Source organism: Bombina bombina, chromosome 4 (genome assembly GCF_027579735.1).
Source record: "Bombina bombina isolate aBomBom1 chromosome 4, aBomBom1.pri, whole genome shotgun sequence".
NCBI lineage: Eukaryota > Metazoa > Chordata > Amphibia > Anura > Bombinatoridae > Bombina > Bombina bombina.
The window spans coordinates 839,012,133-839,027,757 of NC_069502.1; the positions used below are offsets into that span (position 1 = coordinate 839,012,133).

Genomic DNA, 15,625 nt, shown 5'->3' on the forward strand with positions numbered 1-15,625 from the left:
TTATTGATATTCATAAATTATTGATGCCTAACATCACAGTATGCTATCGAGTTCCGTACACCTGCCGCAGAGGTAGGTTGGAACAATAAAGCCCTTGTTGCCACCTTCTTTCATGGGCTCTCTGATGTGATTAAAGACGAAGTTGCTGCCGGAGATTTACCAGAGGATCTCGAGGCATTGGTGTTTTTTTTTATCCTAATTGACATCAGACTCAGAGAGAGGCCCTTTTTCAAGGAGCGCTTGCGGAAGCCTCCTGTTCCGTTGTCTCCTACGTGTTCGTTCCCACCCATGCCTCCCTCTCCTCCCATGCCTCCTGGTTCCGAGTCACCAGGTACTGCTGAGCCGATGCAGCTGCCATTCACGCGTCTCTCCACGGCAGAGAGGGCCTTTAGGAGGAGGGAGGGGCTCTGCCTCTATTGTGGGTTACAGGGCCACCTTTTGAAGTCTTGTCCTACACGGCCGGGAAACGCTCACACCTAAGGTCCTGTCGGGGGCAGACCTTGGGTGGTTTATCCTCGTCCCCGGAACTGCTTAAGGAGAAACCTTTGGTCACGGTTGTCCTTTCCTGGGTGGACTCCTCCATAGTCACCCAGGCTCTTGTTGACTCCGGTGCTGCGGGCTATTTCATTGACAGTGCTTTTGTATCAAAGCACTCCATTCCTGTTTTGCCTCGGTCCGTTCCGCTTGCTATTGAGGCCATTGATGGCAGGCCCCTTCAGCCCGCACTCGTTACTCACGAAACTGCTCCGTTGTCCATGGCTGTTGGGATTCTCCATTTTGAAACCCTCCAGTTCCAGGTGATAAACTCTCCACATTTTCCGGTTGTTCTGGGTTATCCCTGGCTCCAAAAGTACAATCCCAGTCTCGACTAGCACAGGTCCGAAATTTTGGCGTGGTACCCGCAATGTATTTCCACTTGTCTTTGGAAACCAGTTAAAGTCTTGTGCACTTCTTCGGTTTCTCAATTGCCAGAGGAGTACCGAGAGTTCCTAGACGTGTTTGACAAGGTGCATGCCAGTACGTTGCCTCCTCACCGGTCTTACGATTGTGCCATAGACCTGCAACCTGGAGCCATTCCTCGGGGCCGGTTGTACCCTCTGTCTGTTGCAGAGAACTGTGCTATGGAGCAGTATGTTGCCGATCCTCTGTCGCGGGGGATCATCCGCAAATCCTGCTCTCCTGCAGGGTCTGGCTTCTTCTTTGTGAAGAAAAAGGGTGGCGAGTTAAGACCATGTATCGATTATATGGGTCTTAATCGTCTTACCATTAAGAATGCTTACCCTATTCCGCTTATTAAGGAACTCTTTGACCGCCTCAAGGGAGCTACGGTCTTTACTAAACTTGATTTGAGAGGAGTGTACAATCTCGTTAGGATTAAGGAGGGCCACGAATGGAAAAAAGCATTTAACACCAGGAGTGGGCATTATGAATATCTTGTAATGCCCTTTGGCCTATGTAATGCTCCTGCTGTTTTTCAGGAATTTATTAATGATGTCCTACGAGATATGTTGCAACAGTGTGTTGTGATGTACTTAGACGACATCCTCATACACTCCCCCACACTTGAGGCTCATCGTTCTGATGTTACACGGGTTCTTCAGAGACTACGTAAGACCGGCCTGTTTTGTAAACTCGAGAAATGAGAGTTCCATCAGTCTCAAGTAACCTTCCTAGGTTATGTTATCTCCATTGCAGGGTTCTCCATGGATCCTGACAAGTTATCTGCAGTGGCCTCGCCCAGTTGGTCTTCGGTCAACGTTTTTTGGTGTTTGCCAATTACTATAGAAAGTTTATTAAAAACTTTTCTTCCTTGGTCAAACCTATCACAGACATGACCCGTAAAGAGAATGATCCACTCCATTGGTCACCTACTGCCATTAAGGCCTTTGATAGTCTTCAGACTGTCTTTGCTGCCGCTCCAGATCTGGCTCATCCTAACCCTGTCCTGCCTTTCGTTCTTGAGGTCGATGCGTCCGAGACTGGAGTAGGTGCCCTCTTGTCTCAACGTCCTATGCCTGACGGTTCCTTGCATCCGTGTGGTTTCTTCTCTAAGAAATTGTCTCCAGCGAAGTGCAATTATGAAATTGTCGACAGGGAATTACTGGCCATAATTTTGGAATGGAGGCATCTTCTCGAGGGTACTAGCGTGCCAGTGCTCATTCTTACTGACCACAAAAATTTAACTTATCTATCTGAAGCAAAACGTTTGTCGCCCCGACAGGCCAGATGGGCGCTATTTTTGTCTCGGTTTAATTATGTGGTCTCCTACCTGCCTGGTAGTAAGAATGTTAGGGCTGATGCCCTCTCTCGACAATTTTCGCCTCTGTCCAAGGAGGAGTCTGTACCTACTCTTGTTATACCTCCAGACCATATTTTGGCTACCATACGTACTAATTTGACTTCTCCCTTGGGGGAGGAGATCCTGGCTGCACAAAACAATGCACCTCCTGAGAAACCTAGTGGTAAGTGTTTTGTTCCTGAGAATCTTCAAACAAAACTTTTGCACACTTACCACTATCCTAAAGCCGCAGGTCACCCAGGCAAGAACCAAATGATTTGGTCTGTCACTCGACAATTCTGGTGGCCAGGACTTCATTCTGATGTTGCTGCGTATGTTGCCTCCTGCTCAGTTTGTGCACAGAATAAGACTCCTCGACGTCTTCCTGTGGGTCTTCTTCAACCTATTGCTTATGGTGAGCGTCCTTGGACACATCTTTCCATGGACTTCATTGTCGAGCTCTCTGTTTCCAATGGCAAAACTGTTATCCTTATGGTGGTTGACCGTTTTTCTAAAATGTCACATTGCATTCCCTTGATGAAGCTGCCTACCGCTCAGGAGCTTGCTTTAATTTTTGCCCGTGAGGTCTTCTGTTTACATGGGTTACCCAAGGAGATAGTGTTGGACCGGGGTAGCCAGTTTGTCTCCAGATTTTGGCGTTCCTTTTGTGCTCAAATGGGGATCCAGATTTCCTTCTCCTCGGCATATCACCCTCAATCCAATGGGGCTGCGGAACGGTCTAATCAAGCTCTGGAACAGTTCCTCCGTTGCTATGTCTCAGATCACCACAATAATTGGTCTGAACTGTTACCTTGGGCAGAGTTTGCTCGTAATAGTGCTATTAATGCATCCTCCAAGATATCCCCATTCATGACGAATTATGGGTTTCAACCATCCTTGTTGCCCGATTCATTCATGTCTCGGGGGATGCCGGCTTTGGAGGAGCATCTCCGGTAACTCCGTTCCACGTGGGTGCAGATTAAGGATTGCCTTCATCGTTCTATGCAGCGCCAAAAGTTCCAGGCTGATCGTAGGCGTCTGCCCGCACCTTCCTACCAGGTTGATGAGAGAGTTTGGCTGTCCTCCCGCAACTTGAACCTTTGTGTGCCTTCCAATAAATTGGCTCCCCGTTATGTTGGTCTTTTTCGAATACTCCGACGGGTTAATCCTGTGGCCTACGCTCTTGACCTTCCTCCTGCTATGCGCATCTCCAATGTTTTTCATGTCTCCCTCTTGAAAACATTGGTTTGTAATCGGTTTACCACTGTGTTGCTTCGTCCCCGTCCTATCTTTGTTGACAACCATGAGGAGTATGAGGTCAGCAGCATTATTGACTCTCGTATGCCCAGGGGCCGTGTACAGTATTTGGTTCACTGGAGAAGCTACGGTCCGGAGGAGCGTTCTTGGGTTCCCTCTTCTGATGTTCATGCTCCCGCCCTCCTCCGTGCCTTCCATGCCCGTTTCTCCAATAAGCCTTTTGTCCTCCCGCGGGGGAGGGGTCATTGAGGGGAGGGTACTGTCAGGGTTTTTTCCCTGTTGTGTTTGCCATGTGCTGCTGGCAGCCATTTTACTCACCTCTCTTCCTGACTATGGTGCATTGTGGGGGATGCCGCTCAATTCCTGCACTTCCTTTTATGGCCAGACTGGTGTGCATCATCCATGTGAGACAGGATGCAGTCTCAAAATTGTGATGTCATCACTTATTATTTAAAGGGCCTCTGTTCAGTATGCTTTGCCTTTGCGTTGTCTCAGACCTGTTTGTGAGAGTTCCTGTGTATTACCTGGCTGCCTAACGTCCTTCCTGGTTCCTGATCCCTGGCTTGTTCCTGACTCTGCTGTTTTCCTTGTTCCTGATTCCGGCTCGTCTGACTATTCGCTTTGGCTCCTGACTCGGCTCGTCTGACTACCACCTCTGGTTTTGATTCCTGGCTTGTTATTTGACTTGTGGACTTTTTATTATTTTTTGCTATTAATAAAGGTGTGATTATTTTTGCACTTCTCGTCTCAGTCGGATTCCTGGCACCCCGACATACATATACACACACATATACATATACATATATATATATATATATACATACACTGTGTGCAGAATTATTAGGCAAATGAGTATTTTGACCACATCATCCTCTTTATGCATGTTGTCTTACTCCAAGCTGTATAGGCTCGAAAGCCTACTACCAATTAAGCATATTAGGTGATGTGCATCTCTGTAATGAGAAGGGGTGTGGTCTAATGACATCAACACCCTATATCAGGTGTGCATAATTATTAGGCAACTTCCTTTCCTTTGGCAAAATGGGTCAAAAGAAGGACTTGACAGGCTCAGAAAAGTCAAAAATAGTGAGATATCTTGCAGAGGGATGCAGCACTCTTAAAATTGCAAAGCTTCTGAAGCGTGATCATCGAACAATCAAGCGTTTCATTCAAAATAGTCAACAGGGTCGCAAGAAGCGTGTGGAAAAACCAAGGTGCAAAATAACTGCCTATGAACTGAGAAAAGTCAAGCGTGCAGCTGCCAAGATGCCACTTGCCATCAGATTGGCCATATTTCAGAGCTGCAACATCACTGGAGTGCCCAAAAGCACAAGGTGTGCAATACTCAGAGACATGGCCAAGGTAAGAAAGGCTGAAAGACGACCACCACTGAACAAGACACACAAGCTGAAATGTCAAGACTGGGCCAAGAAATATCTCAAGACTGATTTTTCTAAGGTTTTATGGACTGATGAAATGAGAGTGAGTCTTGATGGGCCAGATGGATGGGCCCGTGGCTGGATTGGTAAAGGGCAGAGAGCTCCAGTCCGACTCAGATACCAGCAAGGTGGAGGTGGAGTACTGGTTTGGGCTGGTATCATCAAAGATGAGCTTGTCGGGCCTTTTCGGGTTGAGGATGGAGTCAAGCTCAACTCCCAGTCCTACTGCCAGTTTCTGGAAGACACCTTCTTCAAGAAGTGGTACAGGAAGAAGTCTGCATCCTTCAAGAAAAACATGATTTTCATGCAGGACAATGCTCCATCACACGCGTCCAAGTACTCCACAGCGTGGCTGGCAAGAAAGGGTATAAAAGAAGAAAATCTAATGACATGGCCTCCTTGTTCACCTGATCTGAACCCCATTGAGAACCTGTAGTCCATCATCAAATGTGAGATTTACAAGGAGAGAAAACAGTACACCTCTCTGAACAGTGTCTGGGAGGCTGTGGTTGCTGCTGCACGCAATGTTGATGGTGAACAGATCAAAACACTGACAGAATCCATGGATGGCAGGCTTTTGAGTGTCCTTGCAAAGAAAGGTGGCTATATTGGTCACTGATTTGTTTTTGTTTTGTTTTTGAATGTCAGAAATGTATATTTGTGAATGTTGAGATGTTATATTGGTTTCACTGGTAAAAATAAATAATTGAAATGGGTATATATTTGTTTTTTGTTAAGTTGCCTAATAATTATGCACAGTAATAGTCACCTGCACACACAGTTATCCCCCTAAAATAGCTCTAACTAAAAACAAACTAAAAACTACTTCCAAAACTATTCAGCTTTGATATTAATGAGTTTTTTGGGTTCATTGAGAACATGGTTGTTGTTCAATAATAAAATTAATCCTCAAAAATACAACTTGCCTAATAATTCTGCACTCCCTGTATATATATATATATATATATATATATATATATATATATATATATATATATATATATATATATATATATATATATATATATATATATATATATATATATATATATATATAGCCAAATTGTTTTGAAGAAAATAAAGGGGAGGAGAGTAAGGAATCAAAATAAAAAGTTTCATAGGAAATCAAAAGTTAAATAAATTACTGAATTAATTTTACAGTTTGATACCACAAAATTCTTTGTACAAAACATCTTTGCTTCCACTCGGCTATTAACTAGTAATAAATCAGATGCTGTACTGTGACACTGGCAGCTGCAATTTATATTCTCTGCTTAGTGAACTTAACCCTAAAAGCTCTGCATGTTGTTTTATGTGCAGAGCATGTAGGATTAAGTTCCCGTAGCAGGGAGAATGTAAATTGCAGCTGCCAGTGTCTCTGAAGCACTTGATTTCTTAGTTAGATAGCGGTGGTGGCCATGCTGTAAAAAAAGTTAAACCAACACAGAACAGCACAGTAGCACACACATGCGGAGCCCAGAAGAGGAATGTAAAAAAAAACTGCACAGCAGGCTCCTTCACTGAGTGTACTGATTGATTACTGCAGTCAGAGAGCTAAACAACCCCAGGCTGGGTTGCTAAAGTGTACGGCCACGTTATAAGATTTATTACCTTAAGTCTGACAAGTTCTTCCTAAGTTTCTTCCATTCTTTCCACTTCATAACTGACTGTGACTGTCTCTCTGTATCCACCCTCTGTATCCACAGACAGAGCACTCGCCGCTCATACCCCCAGCCCTCCACATTTGAGCGTGTACCTGCCCGCCCCCCAGAAAAGTTCCCGGCCAAAAAAAAACACCTTTTAAATGTAAAATAATATGCCTTGTCAAAATTTCACCTGCCCCGCCCCCAAAACCTGCCACACTAGGCACCGGCCTTGTCGGCCTATGCGTTAACAAGCCCCTGCTCTTAACCCTCAAAAGCTGACTATATGGAAGTGAGTTCAATAAGGAAGGAAGATGTGAACAGTCATATTTCACCAAATTATTTTGATCAATTGTTTTCTTGTGAATGTCTGCATGTAGCATATTATCTTTTTCATAGACAGATGTGTCCAAAAAATCAATTTGTGACTCACTGAAACAAATTTTAAACTTAATGAACCTAGTAGATCCATTCAGTTCAGCCACAAATTCAAGCAGGGTTCCAATGTCACCCCCCCAAACGCCAAAAATATCATCGATAAAGCGCCATCATGGGATGTCATACCGAATGATCAGATGTGTGGGGGCAGTTGCTCAAACTGATTTGCAATGTATATTTTTAATGGAGTTATTAACTATAATTTTAAAGTGTAATTACTTTTTATTCCAAGATCAGTTTTACATGCAAACCCAGAGCACGGCTATGGGTTCCAATTTTGCCCCCAATTACGCCAATATCTATATGAACAATTTTGAAGAAAAATTTGAGTATGAGAATCCTCTGTTCATTTGGTATGGCGTCACATGGTGACGCTATATCGATGATATTTTTGGTGTGGAGGGGGGGGTGACATTGGAACCCTGCTTGAATTTGTGGCTGAACTGAATAGATCTACTAGGTTCATTAAGTTTAAAATTTGTTTCAGTGAGTCACAAATTGATTTTTTTGGACACAACTGTCTATAAAAAAGATAATATACTGCAATGCAGACATTTACAAGAAAACAATTGATCAAAATAATTTGGTGAAATATAACAGTTCACATCCTTCTTCCTTATTGAACTCACTTCCATATAGTCAGCTTTTGAGGGTTAAGGTTAAGAGGATTGCTTCGGATCCAGCCTTGTGGATTTGAGACTTAGGGAGAAGGGTAGATTATTTTTAGACGGCGGTTATTCTGAGGAACTAATTAAGGAAACTATAATGAAGGTACCGACTATAAAAAGGGAAGAATTGTTGAAAATATCCAGTACTATGGATCAGAATCTGAAAAATAGGGAATTGCATGGTTTTTGTGAGTCAGTTTAACAAACAGAGTAGATCTATTATGAACATTATTAAAAAACACTGGCACATTCTGAGGGAATGTAACCCTTCTATATTAGAGTTTAAAGATATACCCATGCTGGCGTATAGGAGGGCACCATCTTTGAGGGACTCCCTAATTAAGTGATGTTGGTAGTGGAAAAACTAGTAGACTGGGTTACATTACTAGTAAAAATAAAGGATGTTATACCTGCCTTGGATGATTTAGTTGGGGGAACATGATTAAAGGACAACAATTTGCCCATCCACACACAGGTACCAAGTTTGATATTAGGGACCACTATGCTTGTAATTCAGATTTAATTATCGACCTAATTAAATGCCGTTGTAGTTTGGTGGATGTTAGAGAGTCGACCAGGAAAGCGAGAGAGAGTGTATGAGTCAGCATAAGTCCAATATCAGGAAGGGGGATGAGGATGCCCCTGTCTCTAACCACTTTGTGAAAGCAGGTCATCAGATATCACAACTTAGGTTTGAAGTTATTGATCGGGTGGAGAGACCCAGGAGAGGTGGAGATAGAGAGTTGTTACTTAAGAGGTGTGAGGCATTATGGATCTTTAAGTTAGACACATTACACCCTAAAAGCTTAAATAGAGATCTAGAATGGTCCCTGTTTCATTAAAATAGGATTCCCCTATGTCTTTGATTCCTTAAAAATCTCAAATAATTTCTAAAAAATGTTGACCAGATATTTATTTTAAGTCTAGAGAATATTCTAATAAATACACTCACCTGTGCCCTGTATCCCTCAGACACATCACATATGTACACTCACCTGTGCCCTGTATCCCTCAGACACATCACACACGTAGACTCACATGTGCCCTGTATCCCTCAGACACATCACACACGTACACTCACCTGTGCCCTGTATCCCTCAGACACAATCTAGTAAACCTACCTGTACTTATATTGTCACATATTTCCTGCTTTGCAGCTTCTGGCATATTACTTAGCCACTGATCTTCTGTTTGTTCTGTTTTACAATTTTTTTTCGCACTGTTTACACCTGAAAAAAATATCAGTAATAGAATAAAATAAATAAATAAATCAGTCTTTACATGGTATATTTTTTAGAAGTTAGTTTAAAACAAAATGTGAAAAACAGTATAATTTAAGTTAAATACATCTGAGCCTACATCAGTAGCAGTCACATCTGGAAGAAACATCCCATGAAATGACATCAGCACAACAGTGAATACAACCTGTGTCATACAGTAAAGGGAGTTAGCTGGGAATCAGTTACTTTACTTGCTACAACTACAGCCTCATTGTAACCAATCAGAATTCCCATATGAGATGTATTACAGGGTTTTGTGAGGTTTTGAAAATAAAATGCATTTTCCATTGGTTATTAAAACCTCACTATAGCCCATTTAATTATCTTAACTTGTATTGCCTGTGTGAGAGAATGTACCACAGAGATATGATAGAGACATCAGATATATAAAGGGATTAATAAAGTTCAAGCCAAAAGTATTTTCTCTTTAATAAAAGAGTAAAAATAATAGAAATAATGCAAGTTATCAAGTTTAACCTTTTCACCACTAAACCATTTCATACCCTTGTGCTGAAGCCATTTTCAGTCTTTTGCATTTATTGTATTTAGAATTCAGCCCTACATGAGTTATATCACAATCGCCACAAACAACAGGTGAGTTTTCATCTATGTGTTTTATTGAGGGGAAATAGGGACTCTAAAAGTGAGACACGTAACACATACACACTCACCTGTGCTATTCTAGTATTCCAACAGCCCCTGAAAACAGACACACAACACAATCTCCCTCACACTGACACAGTAAAATCCTGATTATTTTATACAAACAAATACAATATTAGAGAGGGGATCGTGGTTTTTCTTACTAAGGGTCAGATTACAAGCAGAGCAGTTTAACGCTCCCGCTTGTTAACTACGCTAGAAGTAAGCTTTTTGCACGGGTTGCGCTCATATTATGAGTTGAAAGTAAACTGTTTTCCTCGCGCCCTAACCCGAAGAGAGTAAAAAGCTGAAATCTGGATATTGTGTGTGCGATAACCTTTTACTCCATAGAAGTTAATGGAGCAAAAAAAGTGGGGCAAAAACCCTACTGGCGAACAAACCTGATCCCCCATATTCTCAAGTGCGCTAACCTGACATGAAACTATGAATATTTCACATTCCTATGTTCTTCACATAGAAGAATATGTTCTATTTAATCAGAAATACATAATACACGCAATTGTGCGCTGGTATTTGTAGTGGAGTGCAATGCAAACTATTGAATGGAAGCTTTGCTCTAAATGGAGTGCACTTCCTTAGGCTCCAACGGGAGCCTCGTTCTCATGCCATGAGACACGGCAGAGAATCTAGCGCAGCAAAAGGAGGTCATGCAGCGATGGGCAGCAAAGTGTAAATAATATACACATATTAACATATACATACATACATATATATATATACACACACACACACAGTTCCCCATAGACCGCAATGTAAAGGCACTTTTCAGTTCCTTCTTTTTTTTTCTAATACCCCACTTCCCCTAACTTTAATCCGTAAAACCTGATTTGAGCAGTTATTATTTTACAAATTAAAGATGCTCATCAATTTATTTGAAATAGAACAACACTTAACCTTATTTGGGGGGCAATTGGGGAAAATTCATAAAATTAATGTAATGGCTGGCTATTTATCGCGCACCCGTAAAAAGGCAGATTTCCCCATTTACAGGCACGCAATATATTAGCGCTCCACTTGTAATCTAGCTCTAAATATGAATATTTATATATATACATATAGTATATACATATACCTGTATGTATTTATGTGTTTATATGTGTATATGTGTGTGTGTATATATATATATATATATATATATATATATAGATAGATAGATAGATAGATAGATAGATAGATAGATAGAAAAAGAGTATATACATATATGTATTTATGTGTTTAAATGTGTGTATATATATATATATATATATATATATACATACACACACACACGTCTGTAAATACATATATAAATAAGTAAACACATATGCACACATATATATCTATATATGTATATATATTTTATACATACATATTATATATAGAAAGTAATGAGGAGTGCACTCACCAGGACTTTTCAAAGTTTTATTCCAATTATGTGAACGTTTTCGGGGGATTAGCCCCTTCCTCAGACATACAAAATACAATTATTATTTTGTATGTCTGAGGAAGGGGCTAATCCCCCGAAAACGTTCACATAATTGGAATAAAACTTTGAAAAGTCCTGGTGAGTGCACTCTTCATTACTATCTATTTACCTATCTGCTCACCCTGGGCATGTGATTTGAATTTCTGGAGTGCTTGTCTACTTTGAACTTTACATATAATATATATATATATATATATATATATACACACATATATATACACACACACACACACACATACATATTTAAACATATGTATGTATTGTGACAGAGAACAGGGAATTGTGAGTGATGTATACAGGTGTATATTTCTCCTACTATGTTGAAATGTGTATTCAGTTTTTAAACCCCAGGGAAATGTATTGTATAAAATGTGGCTAGGAATTAAGCTACTGTGTTTTTGAGTCCCTGGGGTGGAACACTGGAGAGAGGGTGGGCCAGTGTTCCATTCCTCAGTTTTCTATAGCTGAGAGCAAGCAATCATGAAGGGATCTTTACTCACCTGTGTTTAAAGGGCCATAATACCCAAATGTTAAAATACTTGAAAGTGATGCAGTATAGCTGTAAAAAGCCGACTAGAAAATATCACCTGAACATCTCTATGTAAAAAAGAAAGCTATTTTACCTCAAAAGTTTCTCAGTAGTTACATCCCATTGTAAAGAACTTCTAAGCAGCAAATCAGTATGTCTGTCCCGGGAGAGCGGAAGGAGCGAGCATTTGTGCACACTCATCTTATTTCCCTATTCAGTGTAAGGAAGTTTACAATGAAATCTCATGAGAGTTAAGTGAAATCTCATGAGATCACAGTAAAAGAGTTCACTGTTAATGCTTATTGGCTGCTACTCATTTCTTCATTTTTTTTTACCCGCAGCTGAGCAACAGCTGAAGTATAACTTTTTACACAGCACTTAGGCCTAGATTTGGAGTTCGGCGGTAGCCGTCAAAACCAGCGTTAGAGGCTCCTAACGCTGGTTTTGGCCGCCCGCTGGTATTTGGAGTCAGTGATTAAAGGGTCTAACGCTCACTTTTCAGCCGCGACTTTTCCATACCGCAGATCCCCCTACGCCATTTGCGTAGCCTATCTTTTCAATGGGATCTTTCTAACGCTGGTATTTAGAGTCGTTTCTGAAGTGAGCGTTAGAGCTCTAACGACAAGATTCCAGCCGCCTGAAAATAGCAGGAGTTAAGAGCTTTCTGGCTAACGCCGGTTCATAAAGCTCTTAACTACTGTACCCTAAAGTACACTAACACCCATAAACTACCTATGTACCCCTAAACCGAGGTCCCCCCACACCGCCGCCACTCGATTAAAATTTTTAACCCCTAATCTGCCGACCGCCACCTACGTTATACTTATGTACCCCTAATCTGCTGCCCCTAACCCCGCCGACCCCTGTATTACATTTATTAACCCCTAATCTGCCCCCCTCAACGTCGCCGACACCTGCCTACACTTATTAACCCCTAATCTGCCGAGCGGACCTGAGCGCTACTATAATAAAGTTATTAACCCCTAACCCGCCTCACTAACCCTATCATAAATAGTATTAACCCCTAATCTGCCCTCCCTAACATCGCCAACACCTAATTTCAATTATTAACCCCTAATCTGACGACCGGAGCTCACCGCTATTCTAATAAATTGATTAACCCCTAAAGCTAAGTCTAACCCTAACACTAACACCCCCCTAAGTTAAATATAATTTACATCTAACGAAATAAATTAACTCTTATTAAATAACTTATTCCTATTTAAAGCTAAATACTTACCTGTAAAATAAATCCTAATATAGCTACAATATAAATTATAATTATATTATAGCTATTTTAGGATTAATATTTATTTTACAGGCAACTTTGTAATTATTTTAACCAGGTACAATAGCTATTAAATAGTTAAGAACTATTTAATAGTTACCTAGTTAAAATAATAACAAATTTACCTGTAAAATAAATCCTAACCTAAGTTACAATTAAACCTAACACTACCCTATCAATAAATTAATTAAATAAACTACCTACAATTACCTACAATTAACCTAACACTACACTATCAATAAATTAATTAAACACAATTGCTACAAATAAATACAATTAAATAAACTAGCTAAAGTACAAAAAATAAAAAAGAACTAAGTTACAAAAAATAATAAAATATTTACAAACATAAGAAAAATATTACAACAATTTTAAACTAATTACACCTACTCTAAGCCCCCTAATAAAATAACAAAGCCCCCCGAAATAAAAAATTCCCTACCCTATTCTAAATTAAAAAAGTTACAAGCTCTTTTACCTTACCAGCCCTGAACAGGGCCCTTTGCGGGGCATGCCCCAAGGATTTCAGCTCTTTTGCCTGTAAAAAAAAAACATACCATACCCCCCCCCAACATTACAACCCACCACCCACATACCCCTAATCTAACCCAAACCCCCCTTAAATAAACCTAACACTAAGCCCCTGAAGATCTTCCTACCTTGTCTTCACCATACCAGGTTCACCGATCCGTCCTGGCTCCAACATCTTCATCCAACCCAAGCGGGGGTTGGCGATCCATCATCCGGTGCTGAAGAGGTCCAGAAGAGGCTCCAAAGTCTTCCTCCTATCCGGCAAGAAGAGGACATCCGGACCGGCAAACATCTTCTCCAAGCGGCATCTTCAATCTTCTTCCATCCGGTGCGGAGCGGGTCCATCTTGAAGCAGGCGACGCGGATCCATCCTCTTCTTCCGTTGTCTCCCGACGAATGACGGTTCCTTTAAGGGACGTCATCCAAGATGGCGTCCCTCGAATTCCGATTGGCTGATAGGATTCTATCAGCCAATCGGAATTAAGGTAGGAATTTTCTGATTGGCTGATGGAATCAGCCAATCAGAATCAAGTTCAATCCGATTGGCTGATCCAATCAGCCAATCAGATTGAGCTCGCATTCTATTGGCTGTTTCGATCAGCCAATAGAATGCGAGCTCAATCTGATTGGCTGATTGGATCAGCCAATCGGATTGAACTTGATTCTGATTGGCTGATTCCATCAGCCAATCAGAAAAACATAATTTATGTAAGAACTTACCTGATAAATTCATTTCTTTCATATTAGCAAGAGTCCATGAGCTAGTGACGTATGGGATATACATTCCTACCAGGAGGGGCAAAGTTTCCCAAACCTCAAAATGCCTATAAATACACCCCTCACCACACCCACAATTCAGTTTAACGAATAGCCAAGAAGTGGGGTGATAAGAAAAAAAGTGCGAAAGCATATAAAATAAGGAATTGGAATAATTGTGCTTTATACAAAATCATAACCACCACAAAAAAAAGGGCGGGCCTCATGGACTCTTGCTAATATGAAAGAAATGAATTTATCAGGTAAGTTCTTACATAAATTATGTTTTCTTTCATGTAATTAGCAAGAGTCCATGAGCTAGTGACGTATGGGATAATGACTACCCAAGAAGTGGATCTTTCCACACAAGAGTCACTAGAGAGGGAGGGATAAAATAAAGACAGCCAATTCCTGCTGAAAAATCCACACCCAAAATAAAGTTTAACGAAAAACATAAGCAGAAGATTCAAACTGAAACCGCTGCCTGAAGTACTTTTCTACCAAAGACTGCTTCAGAAGAAGAAAATACATCAAAATGGTAGAATTTAGTAAAAGTATGCAAAGAGGACCAAGTAGCTGCTTTGCAGATCTGGTCAACCGAAGCTTCATTCCTAAACGCCCAGGAAGTAGAAACTGACCTAGTAGAATGAGCTGTAATTCTCTGAGGCGGAGTCTTACCCGACTCAACATAGGCAAGATGAATTAAAGATTTCAACCAAGATGCCAAAGAAATGGCAGAAGCTTTCTGGCCTTTTCTAGAACCGGAAAAGATAACAAATAGACTAGAAGTCTTACGAAAAGATTTCGTAGCTTCAACATAATATTTCAAAGCTCTAACAACATCTAAAGAATGCAACGATTTCTCCTTAGAATTCTTAGGATTAGGACATAATGAAGGAACCACAATTTCTCTACTAATGTTGTTGGAATTCACAACTTTAGGTAAAAATTCAAAAGAAGTTCGCAACACCGCCTTATCCTGATGAAAAATCAGAAAAGGAGACTCACAAGAAAGAGCAGATAATTCAGAAACTCTTCTGGCAGAAGAGATGGCCAAAAGGAACAAAACTTTCCAAGAAAGTAATTTAATGTCCAATGAATGCATAGGTTCAAACGGAGGAGCTTGAAGAGCTCCCAGAACCAAATTCAAACTCCAAGGAGGAGAAATTGACTTAATGACAGGTTTTATACGAACCAAAGCTTGTACAAAACAATGAATATCAGGAAGAATAGCAATCTTTCTGTGAAAAAGAACAGAAAGAGCAGAGATTTGTCCTTTCAAAGAACTTGCGGACAAACCCTTATCTAAACCATCCTGAAGGAACTGTAAAATTCTCGGTATTCTAAAAGAATGCCAGGAAAAATGATGAGAAAGACACCAAGAAATATA

The 15,625-nt window shown here is 40.7% G+C and overlaps 1 protein-coding gene across 3 annotated transcripts in view; it reads right to left on the minus strand.

Annotated features, from left to right (window-relative positions):
* LOC128657222 (oocyte zinc finger protein XlCOF7.1-like) overlaps window positions 1-15,625 on the minus strand; it is a 111,708-nt gene that overhangs the window by 44,621 nt on the left and 51,462 nt on the right. For all 3 annotated transcript variants that reach the window (XM_053711483.1, XM_053711481.1, XM_053711482.1), the window contains exon 6: window positions 8,845-8,952. In XM_053711483.1, the coding sequence (XP_053567458.1) occupies window positions 8,845-8,952 (108 nt within the window). The remainder of the gene's footprint in view (window positions 1-8,844; window positions 8,953-15,625) is intronic.